Genomic DNA, 16304 nt, shown 5'->3' with positions numbered 1-16304 from the left:
TTCCCTTCCTCCCCCACAACAAACACTCTGTGAGGTGAGTGGGGCTGAGAGACTTCAGAGAAGTGTGAATAGCCCAAGGTCACCCAGCAGCTGCAGGTGGAGGAGTGGAGGCGCGAACCCGGTTCACCAGATTACGAGTCCACCGCTCTTAACCACTACACCACACTGGCTCTCTCTTTAGAACATGAGCATTCCTGTACACATCACAAACAGATGTTGCAGTCTCCAAAACATCATTACCCCCTCAGACAGCATCTCTGTAAGACTCTATAATCCAATGGTTGCAGAACTGACAAGGAATATTCTAAGCCAATGCTGGGCTGGAGTGACAAATGTGAAAATAGAGGAGATATCAGGTTGCTTACTATAAACAGAATTAAGATAGCTGTGCTTATTTGTAATAGCAACCCTCCATATCTATCTATCTATCTATCTATCTATCTATCTATCTATCTATCTATCTATCTTATTAGGTCTCCATTCTCCTGTGATATCTGGAGCAGACTGCATACTTGCATTGCAGCTTTGTAACATTTTCTCCTTTAGAGCTAGTAACACATTCTTGTCACCTCCCATCTGAAGGCTGGTGGGAAGGAGAAAATGGGGGGGGGGGAGAAAACACATAAGGGGAAAAAAAATCTAGTTTATGTTGCAGTGTTCAAAGCAAACAGAAAGAGTCTGGTATAGATAAACTAATTTCCACCTGTTTCTGCTTACTGCATATACAGTAACTCAATTTAGATTGATCGGATAATGTTTGCAGACTTACTACACTGGCACGGGACGACTACAGCCATTCAGGTTATTATTTCAAAAGCACCAAGATGAAATGCTGCTTGTGTTCCTTTTAATTTCGTTTTAGCTCTTTGTTTATCTCTCTACTTCAAAGCACTCTCTGCATCTGACAACTATGTAAAATTGAAACAGGGAAAGGTGCCACGCTCAATCTGCCTTACTTTGCAAGGCGTTAAGAGAGGCTTGATTCGGATATGATGCCATACGAAGAAGAAGCACCCTCTAAAAAATAAGTTCAGCCATGTGCCAAACACAGCTGGGAACTACATTAAAATAAAAAAAATAATAAATAAGGCTCAACATTTCCAGTAGTGCTAGTTTTATTAAGGAGGAATCGTCTCTTTTTTCCAGATAGGCAGACTACATGCAGTTCCTAGGATTGAAAACGTGGTAACTCACAACGTTCTGTGGTTACATCGCCCCAACCATAGAATCCTAGAGTTGGAAGAGACCACAAGGGCCATCCAGTCCAACCCCCTGCCAAGCAGGAAACACCATCAAAGCATTCCTGACAGATGGCTGTCAAGCCTCCGCTTAAAGACCTCCAAAGAAGGAGACTCCACCACACTCCTTGGCAGCAAATTCCACTGTCGAACAGCTCTTACTGTCAGGAAGTTCTTCCTAATGTTGGTGGAATCTTCTTTCTTGTAGTTTGAATCCATTGCCCCGTGTCCGCTTCTCTGGAGCAGCAGAAAACAACCTTTCTCCCTCCTCTATATGACATCCTTTTATATATTTGAACATGGCTATCATATCACCCCTTAACCTTCTCTTCTCCAGGCTAAACATACCCAGCTCCCTAAGCCGTTCCTCATAAGGCATCGTTTCCAGGCCTTTGACCATTTTGGTTGCCCTCCTCCGGACACGTTCCAGCTTGTCAGTATCCTTCTTGAACTGTGGTGCCCAGAACTGGACACAGTATTCCAGGTGAGGTACTATTACTTCCCTTGACCTTCCTCAGGAGGACCAGATCTCTGCTACCAAGCTCCCATATCAAATGAAAGTCACATGGTGGTGATGGCAATGTTTTTCTTCCTAGCATCCTGATTTTGGGGGGTTGGGGAGAGTTTAGGGCAGAGAGGTCACCCTCCACCAGGAGTCGCTCCTACCCTGCCCAGCCAACCAGCTTGTCAACTTCAACATCTGCATGCGATGTCAACGACAGACACATGGATTTCTGGAAAATGCTGAAATGCTGCTAACATTTACCACAACTTCGTGAATGGCCTCTAACATATACCTATATTACCCTACATGTGCCCCCTTCAAGCACTTTGGCACTACAGCAGGTGCCACATAATACCCGCATTTGTAAGAACTCGCTTGTTTCGTGTGGCAGCGGGACATTGGAACTCCCTGCCTATTGAGAGAAAGCAGGCACCTTCGCTGAATTCTTTCCGGCGCCTGCTTAAAACATTCCTGTTTAGACAAGCCTACCCCGATGCTTAGAAAGTTTTAGTATTTTAACTTATTTATGTTTCCAAGTAGGGTTGCAAATTTTCATTGAATTTGCTGTTTTATCTTTCGTAAACCACTTTGAGGGTTTTTGTGGGAGGTTATTTTGCAATCAAGTGGTGCATAAATTTTTACGAAAGAAAAATAGATAAAATATTTGATATAAGTTACAAATGCAGCATTTGTTGCTGAAGCACAAATATACCATAATAGTTTTTTTTTTTATGTCAATTGAGATACCTGAGGAATTATGACCTCGCTGGGATAACTAAGCCAGCAACTTTCATTCGCTTGCATTTGTTTAGGGCTGAACTATGGAACTATGAATTCTGAAAATGCAGAGTTGATTGCGAAGAAGAAGAGGAGGAGGAGGAGGAGGAAGAGGAGGAGGAGGAGGAGGAAGAGGAGGAGTTTGGATTTGATATCCCGCTTTATCACTCCCCGAAGGAGTCTCAAAGCGGCTAACATTCTCCTTTCCCTCCCTCCCCTACAACAAACACTCTGTGAGGTGAGTGGGGCTGAGAGACTTCAGAGAAGTGTGACCAGCCCAAGGTCACCCAGCAGCTGCATGTGGAGGAGCAGAGACGCGAACCTGGTTCCCCAAATTACGAGTCTACCACTCTTAACCACTACACCACACTGGCTCTCTTAACCACTACCACTCTTAACCACTACACCACACTGAAGCCAGTGGTCTGCACAAACTACAAGTTATGTGTCTTTCCCCCAGCAGAGATTAATCTCCAGTATAAGGGATGTCATAATGTACAGCGGCCAAAAGAAGCCCCCCCCCAAAAAATTATCTATTCGGTATTTGCCTCCCTGAAGCAAGTGCCCATGCCTTTATTACTTCTTTTTTTCTACTAAGCCGACAGCCAAAAGAACAAATAAAACAGGGAAAACAGAATCAAACAAGTGCTGCACAGATTACAGAACTGAAAGCAGGTCATGGAAAGGACGCAAGCTATTGCAGTACGCTTTGATCTCTCCCTGATCTGACTTTACCCCACATCCCCAAACCAATGAGTTCAACATGTTGAAGTCATAACAGATCCTCCTTCTGAATACTGCCTTTTCAGTCAAGCCGGCAATTTTATGTTATGCGTTCATATTCGTTGCATCTTTGCCATCTAAAATAGCAGAAGACCCACGCGCTCGCTGGTCATGGAAGAACAAGAAACACAGTAGTATGTTAACTTGGCAGCTTTTTATTTATTTATGCATCATAAATAAGTCTAAAAACTTTTTTTTAGAAAGCACATTCTGCACACACACACCCCATCCCTGTCCCACCCCATGGATTAAGACAGCTAGATAACTTTGGCTTCTGCAATGCATCATAGCAACAGCTCCAAAACTAACTCGCTCCAGATGTCCCTGTGATCATCTAATCAGACATCAAAAGCAGCACTCTGACAAGCTCTCACACTGATTATAAGTATTCTATATATGTATTCCCACAGCATAAATACACACAGTAGCTACTTGGGAGCTGGGGGTTTGTTGTGGTTTTTTACTCTCTCTCTCTCTCTCTCTTTAAATTGACTCATCTAATTCAGAATTCTATTTAAACATACATGAGCAGCTATGGAAAGCAACGCCAGGCCTTCCAAATGACAGGAAATTCTCCCATTCGTTCCCAAAGGGCTCTGTTCTTCTTCCGCTCAGTGCAAATGTATGCATTTCAAGATAGTATTTAAAAGCAGAAGCAAAAAGAAAAGAAAAGAAAAGAAAAAGAAAAGAAAAAGAAAGCTTGATAGCTAACAAATACTCCTCAGGTTCTGAACCAGACATAGGTCTCCGAAAGAGAGGAGTCATGTGTTCATCTGTTCACACATTCACCAAATGTTATAAGATGGGTAAAAGGACCTCTGCTGATGTGGCCATAGTGCATTCTGGTTTATTTATACTTGGGAGCAGACCTCCTCCTTGGAAAACTAAATAATAATAATAATAATAATAATAATAATAATAATAATAATACAGTGGTGCCCCGCTGGACGAAAATAATTCGTTCTACAAGTGTCTTCATAGAGCGAATTTTTCGTCTAGCGAAGCGGCAATGCAGCGCGGAGGTTTTCGCGCCGAAAAAACATATTTCGTCTTGCGGGGCAGCCTTCCGCTAGCGAATGCCGTTCGTCTAGCGAGTTTTCCGTCTAGCGAGGCATTCGTCTAGCGGGGCACCACTGTAATGTGGTAGCTCTGGTTACCCCTTCATGGACCACTGCCTTGTCGTGGCGAAGGGGCTTGAATAACTCATGGAAGCTATGAGCTATGCCATGCAGGGCCACCCAAGACGGACAGGTCATAGTGGAGAGTTTTGACTAAACGTGATCCACCTGGAGAAGGAACTGGCAAGCCACTACAGTATCCCTGCCAAGGAAACTCCATGGACAAAGACAACAGGCATATAAAAGTTACGAAGCTGGAAGATGAGCCCCTTGGCTCGAGGCGAAGGTGGCTCCAAGCGGCCACGCAATTAAGAGGATCCGGTTTATCATGAGGTGGACCAGCCCATATGGGAGGTACCAACTCAATGGTTTCCCCCATACCACTGTTGCCTCGTTTCCTGGGAGGAGCTGCAGTATGAGGTCTTCACACCACTGTTGCAACAGCCCCTCCTATACCACCAGTGTAACATAAGAAGGGAGCCTTAACTATTTTACTCAATCCTTAAATTCATTATTTAAATTGTCACGGGGAAGCCAAGCTGCATCTCAAAGATGCAGCCTTGGTTTTAACATCGTACAACTACAAATTAACCATAGAAGGCGCCTACATAATTCATTAATTACAGCTAGGCATACAACTACATTTTGTAATATAATGTAACATTTCTGTCAAGGACATAACATTCTGCGCACATCTTTGAATTTAATTAGGAATACATGGGCAAGGATGCAAAACTTTCCAATCTGAGCAGAGCAAAAGAAGAACAGCGAAAAAAATAATAAATAATAAAAATCCTAGCAAGAGAGAGATCATTTTGAAAACACAGAGGCGCATAATATTTCACTCTCACAACCATGGCCTAATTGAACAGCTGGAAGTACACATTCTGTAAGTATTAATTCTCTGGGTCAAGAAACACTCCATCCGTATGTGTGATTTAATGGTTTAAAAATTAAATAGTGCTATTTAAAAGGTAATTTACTCCCCACTTTTTTTTTTAAACATACCATGTGTGTGTGTGTGTGTGTGTGTGTGTGTGTTTTAGTGGATAAGTGATTGATATAGCTTTAGCTCAAATATAATCTTTTGAATTGCAACATTGTTTCATCTCCAAACGAACCCAGCCACATGAAATTATGTACAATGGTATCAGTTGGCCTAGTACATCATACTATTATGCTAATGTTAAAACACTTAAATCACAATAGCTAATACTTTAAAAATTACAATTAGCTGTATAAGAACCGGAGGCTTGACCTTTGTTCTTTTTCTTTTTAAAAGCAAGAACACGAAACATGAAAAGCTTCTGATTAAGTATGAACCTTTTTCCAAATTACAAATTATATACCCACAACGCATAAAAGGGGACCAATTTTGATATGCATAATTTATGTATAAATTATGTATAAATTCCTAGTAGGTGGAGCTATTGGAGCTTGCCAAATATTGATGCAACATATTCTAAAGTGTAGAGTGATCTTGCTACAAATCAACAGAGCACCTAGACCAGGGGTAGGCAACCTAAGGCCCGTGGGCCGGATGCGGCCCAATCGCCTTCTCAATCCAGCCCACGGATGGTCCGGGAATCAGCGTGTTTTTACATGGGTAGAATGTGTGCTTTTATTTAAAATGCATCTCTGGGTTATTTGTGGGGCCTGCCAGGTGTTTTTAACAACAACAACAACAACAACAACAACAACAATAATAATAATTTATTTATACCCCGCCCATCTGGCCGGGTCTCCCCAGCCACTCTGGGCGGCCTCCTACAAATGCCAAAATACAATACAAGTCACAGTTTAAAAACTTCCCTAAACAGGGCTGCCTTTAGGTATTTTCTGAATGTCAGGTAGTTGTTTATTCCCTTAACCTCTGATGGGGGGGGGCGTTCCACAGGGCGGGTGCCACTACCGAGAAGGCCCTCTGCCTGGTTCCCTGTAGTTTTGCTTCTCGCTTCAGTGTCTTGCTTCAGTGTCTTGGCTGAATGATGGGGGTGGAGACGCTCCTTCATTTTACATGAGTAAAATGTGTCCTTTTCTTTAAAATGCATCTCTGGGTTATTTGTGGGGCCTGCCAGGTGTTTTTACATGAGTAGAATGTGTGCTTTTATTTAAAATGCATCTCTGGGTTATTTGTGAGGCACAGGAATTTGTTCATTCCCCTCCCCCCCCCAAAAAATAGTCCGGCCCTCCACAAGGTCTGAGGGACAGTGGACCGGCCCCCTGCTGAGTCCTAGACAAAACTTCGTCTTCTTATTTCCTTCCTTACGCAACTCATTTGACCAATAGTGGTTCTGCAAGTGGCAATAAAACACCTATTTATGTCCATGTATTTGAGCTTATATATTATACGTACGAATATTCGTAGCCATCTCACATCATTGGCTTGAGCTTTAAAATTAGTACATTTAATACAACCTTCTAAATCGTTAACTGTAAGGAAATACTACTTAACCCATGGGCACGTTGAAGTTAACTGAAGCAATATTTAGTTCATACTTCAGGGCAACACCAGACCTGACCTTTATTAATTGCAAGAAAACAATCTGGTTGAATTTGGAAGGCTAGATAGAAAGCGCTTCTGGCTGGAACACATGTTGCGACATCCTCTTGGTAAACGTGCTCGGTAAATTGTTCATTTCTCCCAAGCCTACATTTACATAGCCTACATTATGAATTTTGATCATGTGCCGTTTCGTTTTCCAATTAATTATTTGTGATTGTGTATGTTAAGATATAAAATAAGCTGTGTAACATAATAGTCGCTACAGACAAGATTGTGCTAAAGCAAAGTGTCCACAAATCCGTCCTTCTGCCTATTACGGCGCACTGAGCTACAACACAACACCATGAAACTCTTCTTAAAAATGATTAACCAATGTTGCAATCACTCCCTTATTCAGCAAACCACATACATCCACCTTGATTTCACTTAAAGCAATACACATATCTGGCCTTGTGCTCAGAATTTTTACAACGCGGGAAAGCATACTGAACTTCTGTGATGGAAATATGAATTGCGTGTTCTGTATATAATTCTTTCATCAGCTTGGTTATAGAACTTGCAAAAGGCCCATGGCTCATTCTCTCAGATCTGGGTTGTTTTCCCCTGAAACGTCTATACAAGGAATCCTAACCTTTACTTTACTTTGCTCTTTGAACTAAATCTGAGCTTCTCCTGCGTCTCCTTTGAGCATCTTCCTGGTGGTGTGGCCTAACAGTGCAATGCTAATTAACCGTGCTCCAAACTCAGCTTAATGTAGAAGATGCATATTAATGAGTTCATTATGGCTCTTTGATTTCTGTCCATATTTGTTCTAAGAAATAGATGTTTACAAGCTACATTAGTAAATACTTCCAATTTCACGGGGAAACCTTCAGTTTTGCAAAGAGAAAGCCAAGTCAAACCATGAATCCTACATTCCCACGGGATTTTCCATGAGTATCAACTCGGATATTTAATAGCTTTATACAGGAAAAAATCATCTCACTTATAGTGGGTGGATGGGGGGGTGTCTTTCAATATCTGGATGTATAAAACTCATGCCAGTTAGAACCAACGAAATAAGTTATAAAAAAAAGTCCATACTATTATTGTAATCATTTCTCACCTGCTATGTCCCGTCTGCTATCAAAAATCAAATGTAACAGTAAGAGCTGGTTAACACCTTCAGAAAGATGCATATAAACCAAGTTAAATAATTTGGTGTGAATTCAATGCTATTAAGCAATGAGCCTCCCATCTTGTAATTATATTGTATTTAACACTCCCCTTGTTCCCCAAGGAACTCAGTGGCTTGCATATCTTCCAGGGAATTTCCAAGCCCAGACATACTGCAGGGACAGACATGCTTAGCTTCAACAACTGTGGGTGCAACAGAACTGCATCACAGGTGAGAAAACCCATGGGTCTGGGTGTATGCATGAAAAAAAGAGACTTCACAGTTCATATGACCTTTTCGTTGCTGCGAATACACAAATATTACATGGGCATTTCCCATACCATACATAGGAAGCTCAAATGACGGCTCCTTGAAACACCCATACATGTATCTTAGGAGTCCCAATGGGATCCTGTACCTGAAACTTAACACAATTGCCACATATCACTAATGTAAGAAATAATCAGAGGATTTATTAGTTTTGTCGTTTTTATCAAGTGTGCAAAACCCCTGGCCCTGAAGGCATTGCTGAAGTATAACAAGGACAATGGTCATGGAAGCAGCCCGCCCACATCTGGAGGGCCAAAGTTTCCTCACACCGAATTTAAATAATCACACATTATGCAGTGAAAGAGTGTGCATTTTTGTATCTCATGTGATTGTGGTTGCTATTAAACACAGCACCAAAACGGCCTGGGTTCTGCACAGTGCTAAAAATGGCAACCCAACAGACACGCACATCCGTACAAGAGAGGGAAACAAGAGAGTTAAAAGCAAGCCAGTCTTCTATTGTGTTTCATCATGAGAATTGTGTTTGTCTAAGAACCATACGCTTAGATGGAAACATGTGAATATGAATAGGTGAATAAGGCTATGCCTATCCCATGGGGCTCCCACCCCCCACCCCTTCCCCAGGATGTGTCTCAGGACAAATATCAGACGCCGTAGCTTGGATAGAAATAGCTGCACCTCTGATTCCTCCCAAAACTAAAGCAGAATTTGCTACATTACATATGCTGTTGGAGATTCCCCCCAACTCTTCAGGTGGAGCATTTCGGAGAGCATGGAGGGTTGCTGTAGAAGGTGGAGCAAGAAGCCCCATTGATCAAGTACGGAAAGCCACACTCACCATTTGCCCAGACCACGCCAATCATTGGCTCCAGACATGGTCATTGGGAAGTGGCCCCCAACTTCCCACACACTGCTGTATGTGGCCCTCTCAAGGCTCAAAAGGTTCCCCACCCGGGTCCAAGTGGAACTCTTCCTGTGATTCTTTGGAACAAGCTACTACCTGCTGCTAATTAATATTAATTTCTAAGGAGTCTGATATTACCAGGAACAATGGTAACAGAATTCAGAAGCACAAGATACCTACTGTCACCGATGTCTTCAGAACATGGTCATTGGCATTCAAAGCTCCTGCTCCGAATTCGAGAGGTGGGCCTAGGGCAGGATCACTGCTCCTTCTCACCAAAAGCGGTGTCCCTAAAGACAGAAGCAAAATGAAGGATAGAAATAAGACACTAGGAATTTAATTGATTATTGCAACATTTCCAGCATACACTCTAAAGTTGTTCTGCTACTTCACATCACCAGTAGAAGACAAAGACTGGTCCGGTGACATGCTAAAAGCTAATACAGCAGTTAGCAGGGGAAGGGAAACTTGTTGTTGTTTTTCAGTATGCAAGAGAAATCGGGGGGGGGGGAGAACCAATCTGGTCCCAACTCCTCTCTACAACTCACAGAAAATCAGAACTTCTTAGGAGTCCTCCAACAGTTCCTGAATTACCACAGTTTTGTGTTCGCAACTGGCTAAGCTACCATTGTGTTTAGGATTATTGCAAAGTATTATGTATGCCAAAGCATGGAAGAATACACAGAAAACAAATAAATGGAAATTGAGAAAATGTTGGAGCTGTGTAATGTGATCAATCTAACTACTGCGCAGAAGGATTAGGGAAAGTATTGTAGAGGTGTAGAATCAATGGAACCTGATAACCGTTTCCATTGAAAGAGAAAAATATTTGTTATTATAAACAAATATTGTTTGAATTTAATGCCCGGGAAGCTTCATTTTTAGGGTGAAAATAAAAACAAGCAAATGAAGATAGATAACTTTTCTGCGTATAGCCCTTTTAAACCTTTTTTTAAAATTTTGTACAACTTCGATACCATTTTGATAATTTGTATACAGTCATAATAATAATAATAATAATAATAATAATAGTAATAATAATAATAGTAATAATAATTTATTATTTATACCCCGCCCATCTGGCTGGGTTTCCCCAGCCACTCTGGGTGGCTTCCAACAAAATATTAAAATACAATAGTCCGAACCTTGGTTCTCGAATGCCTTGTGGCTCAAACGTTTTGGCTCCCGAATGCCGCAAACCCGGAAGTGAGTGCTCCAGTTTGCAAACTTTTTTTGGAAACCGGACGTCCGGCATGACTTCTGCTTGAGTGCAAGAAGCTCCTGCAGCCAACTGGAAGCCGTGCCTTGGTTTCTGAACTTTTTTGGAAGTCGGACAGACTTCCGGAACTGATTCCGTTCAAGAACCAAGGTACGACTGTATTGCACTGAAGCTGCTTCACACGGTACAGTAAATCAAACTCTGGCTTAGCGGTACCACATGAATGTGAAGGCTCCAGGAGATAGACTTGCACCCACCTGGCAGCAAAAAAAAAAAAAAAAAGGAACCTAGGTGGAGCAAAACAGCTGTAAGATCCTCCTGTGGGAGCCCACACAGTCCCTATAAACCATAGCTTGGATTGTTGTTGTTCAGTCATTCAGTTGTGTCTGACTCTTCGTGACCCCATGGACCAGAACACGCCAGGCACCCCTATCCTCCACTGCCTCCTGCAGTTTGGCCAAACTCATGCTAGTCACTTCGAGAACACCGTCCAACCATCTCATCCTCTGTCGTCCTCTTCTCCTTGTGCCCTCCATCTTTCCCAACATCAGGGTCTTTTCTAGGGAGTCTTCTCTTCTCATGAGGTGGCCAAAGTACTGGAGCCTCAACTTCAGGATCTGTCCTTCCAGTGAGCACTCAGGCCTGATTTCTTTAAGGATGGATAAGTTTGATCTTTTTGCAGTCCATGGGACTCCCAAGAGTCTCCTCCAGCACCATAATTCTTGGATTACCGTATGTAATAAAATACATTTTAAACTACTGTAGCATATCTCCAACAGGTCCTCAAATTCGTTTGTACTTTTATCATTGCCAATGTACTCTAAATGTCATTCATCTTCAAGACCAGCCAAAAAACTTCAGATAATTCAGAAAAGCAGCTACCATGCTTTTTCAACTGAATTCTTGTGAAGTTAAAGGGGGGGACTAGTCTTTCTTCTGTCTAATATGGTAAATGTGGGGATTTTTTTTTAATTAAAAAACTTAACTTAAAACACTAGAAATGAAGCCCCTCCCCCCTTTCAACTGTTTCCAAATTAATTTACCCTTGGAGTAGTGCCAAGAATGAGCGTTAATTGGCCCAAAATGGTTTTCTATCATTTACAAACAACTGGAAGTAGGTTCATGAAACCGGAACGCATCTGCAATATTATCTAGAGGATTTAAAAATGCAGTGTTCTATTTTTGACTAATATAGACGCAAATAAATGTACTTGAATTCGGAATTTGGCATGATATACTTGTAATAAAAATGTACAGGTCTATGTGTGCAAGTGTGTGTATGTTTGAAATATACTCTGAGAAAACACATTCAGATTGGCTCGCTGATAAAAATGTTTGATCGTCCAAATTCCAGTTGGCTTCTGCCCGGTTATTGGTTCACTGAGATCAATCAGCAAGACAGTGTGCATTGCCCAGTCACTTCCACTTCATTCTCCCAGAGTGGGAGAAACAAACCAAGATGACACAATTAATCTTGGCTTTCCATTTCATCTGAACCCTTGACTTGCGGTGTGTTGCCCCCTAACAAGCCACAAGTGCTAGTGAGCCTTAATCCATGGTTTGTTGTTGGCTTACAGATGACAGTTGTTGGCTTACAGATGACAGCAACAAGCCACAAACCTTGTTTTGGATGTAATGGAAAGTCAAGCATAAATGTGGCTTTCAGGCTTGCTTCTTCTGCTCACACCGGAGAAGATACAACCGGGAACAAATGAGCAGCGATCCTTGCCTATTGTGGCATGTGAACACAGCCAGTGCAATCTTATACTACTACTACTACTACTACTACTACTAAAGGTAAAGGGACCCCTGACCATCAGGTCCAGTCGTGTCCGACTCTGGGGTTGTGGCGCTCATCTCGCGTTACTGGCCGAGGGAGCCGGTGTACAGCTTCCGGGTCATGTGGCCACATTGACAAAGCAGCTTCTGGTGAACCAGAGCAGCGTTCTAAAAACGAGGTGCGCCCTATGGTCCGGTGCGCCCTATGGAGCGGAAAAATACGGTAATTTGTAGGCTCAATATTGTATTGGCTGGGTGTGGATGAAACAGGAAACAAGGAGAAGATTTTGGCCAAACCATTGCCTTTTATTATTTCACCCTAAGTATTCCAACTTGCAGGCACACCTTCTGCTTCTTGAGACTCTTCCCTATTAGTAAGAAATGATCCTAATAAGTTTAGTGTGGCTGAGACCAAGGAATGCAATGTAGCGCTTGAGCTTCCTTTTCTAATGGAAGAACTGGGGCTGATGCCAGCTCTAATTACCCCTTCAATGCCAAGTACTAAACACTTGACAAACTTTTTTTTTTAATTGCCAGAATAATTCTTGCTTTCTGTGCAGCCTGATTTTTTTTTTCCAGCTTGTGTTTTAATTATTCAGTAGTCATTATGTCACATTGTATGATGCAGCCAAGTCGGAGATCCAATGCTTAGGCTCAAGGACTAGACCAAACAGCTGGAACAACATGGATGCACCCAACTAAATTCTACTTACAAATAGACCCACTGAAATTAACTGGCCAAACCACACTTCAAGTGTTGGGCATGGGGGCCATCACTGTAACTCTGTACAAGCAGCAAGGAATTGGCATTTCATTTAGTGTGGAACTGCCTTAAGGAAAGTTCCCAAAGGAGGAAGAAGAAGAAGAAGAAGAAGAAGAAGAAGAAGAAGAAGAAGAAGAGGAGGAGGAGTTTGGATTTGATATCCCGCTTTATCACTACCCGAAGGAGTCTCAAAGCGGCTCACATTCTCCTTTCCCTTCCTCCCCCACAACAAACACTCTGTGAGAGACTTCAGAGAAGTGTGACTAGCCCAAGGTCACCCAGCAGCTGCATGTGGAGGAGCGTAGACGCGAACCCGGTTCACCAGATTACAAGTCTACCGCTCTTGACCACTACACCACACTGGCTGATGTTGCGCATGTGTGTGAAAACCTCTGGATTATAGTACTTAATCATGAATGTTACACAGAGCAGACTAATATGTAGATATTCTATTCCAATCACACTTTTCTCTCTTCTGTATCTGTGATATGATTAGCCGCATATCTATTCTAATTAAAACCATTCTCCAACAATTTTTGTGTGTGTGTGTTTAAAAAAAAATCCTAAACAGGGTCAGTTCACCCATAATTTAGCAAGTCAGATTGTATTCCAGTCATGCAGAAATAGGACAAGACATTTTCATTTGCATTATGGAATTAAACTGTTAATAGTGGCGGGCACAATGGCATTGAGAGATGTAAACAATAGCAGAATATTTATTAACACAGAGATATGATAGCTACAAATCGGTCAGTCAGATTTTCAGAACCAAGGTAAGCTTTATACCACACCATCAAGACATGCGGGGAAAATATTTGAATCCATTTGCGTGGCGAGGCCCCGGGTTCCACAGTTCCCTCAGAAACTGTGGGGATAACCAACATCTGGGACAGGCAGTAATTCCGGAGCGCCTGCTCCCACTGGCCGTGAATGGGTCTGTTGGTTATGAAGCTGAAGGTCGTGAGATTGTTGTTGGGAGTTCCGAAGGTTTCTTTGGAGTCACGAAGGCTTGAGGTTCCAAAAGGGAAAGGATAAAAGAGGTGGCCAAAACTAAGAAGGCAGCCAAAAATAAAATAAAGAACTAAATAAAGACTAAGAGACTGCAGTCAATGGTGGAGTTGCGCTCTGTTGCTCTGTGCGGCTTGGTTTCTCTCTTGGCTTGTCTCGAACGGCTGTTCTCTCTTGGCTTGTCTCGCGCACTCTACACACCGCTACAGAGAGCAGGGGCTATTTATTAGTAAACTGAACAACGTCATAACATCATCATTAACCAATCACAACATAGTATTCTGCTGAGTTTCCGGGCGGGAAACTGCTTCCCGACCGTTACCAAAGGCTATTTTGGCGCGCTTTGCCTCAAGCGCGGAGGGATCCAGACAACAAACCTTTGCCTGATCTCCTTGCCTTCCGTGCACAGTGCGGAAGGTTACCATACTGCGGCAAGGTGCAGGAGCACCTGAAAACGTATTCCCACAAGAAACAAACACTCAGACATGAATATGTTGGGTTAATGGGATAAATTAGGCCTCAACTTTATTGGTTACAGATGTGTGCAGTTTGGCTTAGGCAACTGGGTGAAGCAATACTATATCCTGACTCCTGCCCATCTGCAGGAAGTATTGAAAGGGTCAACCACCGATAGGGAGAGCCTTATGATATACATCAATTAAGAACTCCCCCAGGGTTACTGATGGGGTTGTGGCATGGCCCTAGCCCACGTCCAGCCTTCAGACAGGAACCACACACCCGGTTCCCTTTAATGGGATACCCTTAACATGGAGAGGCAGGTGGAGGCAGCAACCTCCCCTCCCATAACAAGGCTTACCCAATGCCTACCCTTACAAAGTTGTGACGATTGCTACTAGGTAGGCAAAAACCAAGTGGAAAAATTCCTATCCGGCCCCAACAACCAAGCGACCAACATTAGTCATATCAAGGCCATAGTCAAGCAACACAAGAAAGAGGGTGGGAGGGCTGGGAGATCCAATGGAGGAGGCAAATGGAGGCTGCCCCCCCAGCAACGCCACGGTTTCAAGGCAAGTGGCCACGCCCCCCAGCTAACCCAACTGGTCAGCTGGCAGTGTGTCGCAGCTCCGAGTCCTAATGACGTGGGCAGCATCCCTCCGCCCACAGCTGGGTCACTGGAAGGTCCCAGATCACTGCCCGCAATGTGCCTCCCAAAAGGGAACCGTCTTGCATGTATGCATTGAACTTCTGGACTTTCTAGTAGCCATTGTCTTTTAGTTCCATGAATTTTAGTAACAGAAGCAACTAGGCCTTGTGAATGGCATCACCATCAACAACATCATTTTATTTCTATGCCACCTTTCTACAGATAAAACCATGCTCAAGGTGGCTTACAACACGACAAGATTGATATAATTAAAGGTAAAGGTAAAGGGACCTCTGACTGTTAGGTCCAGTTGTGGATGACTCTGGGGTTGCAGCGCTCATCTCGCTTTACTGACCGAGGGAACCAGTGCATGTAAACGCCGTTTACCTTCCCGCCGGAGTGGTACCTATTTATCTACTTGCACTTTGACGTAATTACAAACATAATAAATAGAACAGATCGAAAAGCACACAACCAAATTGAAACAATTTCCACATAAATCATAATTAAGATCAAAAAATAAAGATACAAAATTTAGTATCAATAACAACAAACCCCAACAAAATACCCTGAACAATACCACAGCCCAAGGGTCTGTTCAGCAGCTTTTGTAGCTGGAGTCAGTCAGGGCTCTGCCCTCCTACGCCAGGTTGGAAAAGGCCAGCATGGTGGGAGCAGGTCTTCCAGGACTCGCAGCCAAGATGGTGTTTGGCCTCTTCTGCAGCCTCCGTATTTGTAGTTGGAGTCATCTAAAAGCAGCTTCAGCGCCACAAATGCTCTGTGGCCCCCTAATCCCTGATGAATTGGCATGGGTCTGGGCCAGTTACTGAACTTGAGAGGACAACTTCCAACACTATTTTTCTATTCGCATTTTAAAAGTATGAAGGGGAGGGAAGAAGTGGAATAGCACCAGTCCCAATGCTAAACACTGGGGGGGACCCAACCATCTCCATTGTTAGAACTGCCTGCTTGCTCCACTTCTCTCATAGCCTCATAGTTTCCAATCTGTAAGGGGAACCAGTCCTATGCCATGACAGCCAGGTCTCAAGGAACTTGTCAAGGCTGGCGTACAAGACATGTCAATTCTTCCTCTGAAATCTTGCTCCTCTATTCTTTAGTTTTTCACTGACTTCTGCTCTCCACCAACAAATA

At 43.0% G+C, this 16304-nt stretch overlaps 1 protein-coding gene across 1 annotated transcript in view; it reads right to left on the bottom strand.

Moving 5' to 3' along the window:
• The window catches only part of PARD3B (par-3 family cell polarity regulator beta), a 560874-nt gene that overhangs the window by 428454 nt on the left and 116116 nt on the right, over nucleotides 1-16304 (bottom strand). Inside the window, 1 exon segment of the mRNA XM_033152744.1 lies at nucleotides 9459-9568. Within this exon segment, the coding sequence (XP_033008635.1) occupies nucleotides 9459-9568 (110 nt within the window).

Source organism: Lacerta agilis, chromosome 1 (assembly GCF_009819535.1).
Source record: "Lacerta agilis isolate rLacAgi1 chromosome 1, rLacAgi1.pri, whole genome shotgun sequence".
Lineage (NCBI taxonomy): Eukaryota > Metazoa > Chordata > Lepidosauria > Squamata > Lacertidae > Lacerta > Lacerta agilis.
The sequence above is the reverse complement of the archived record's forward strand: the minus strand, read 5'-3'. Positions and strand labels throughout refer to the sequence as shown.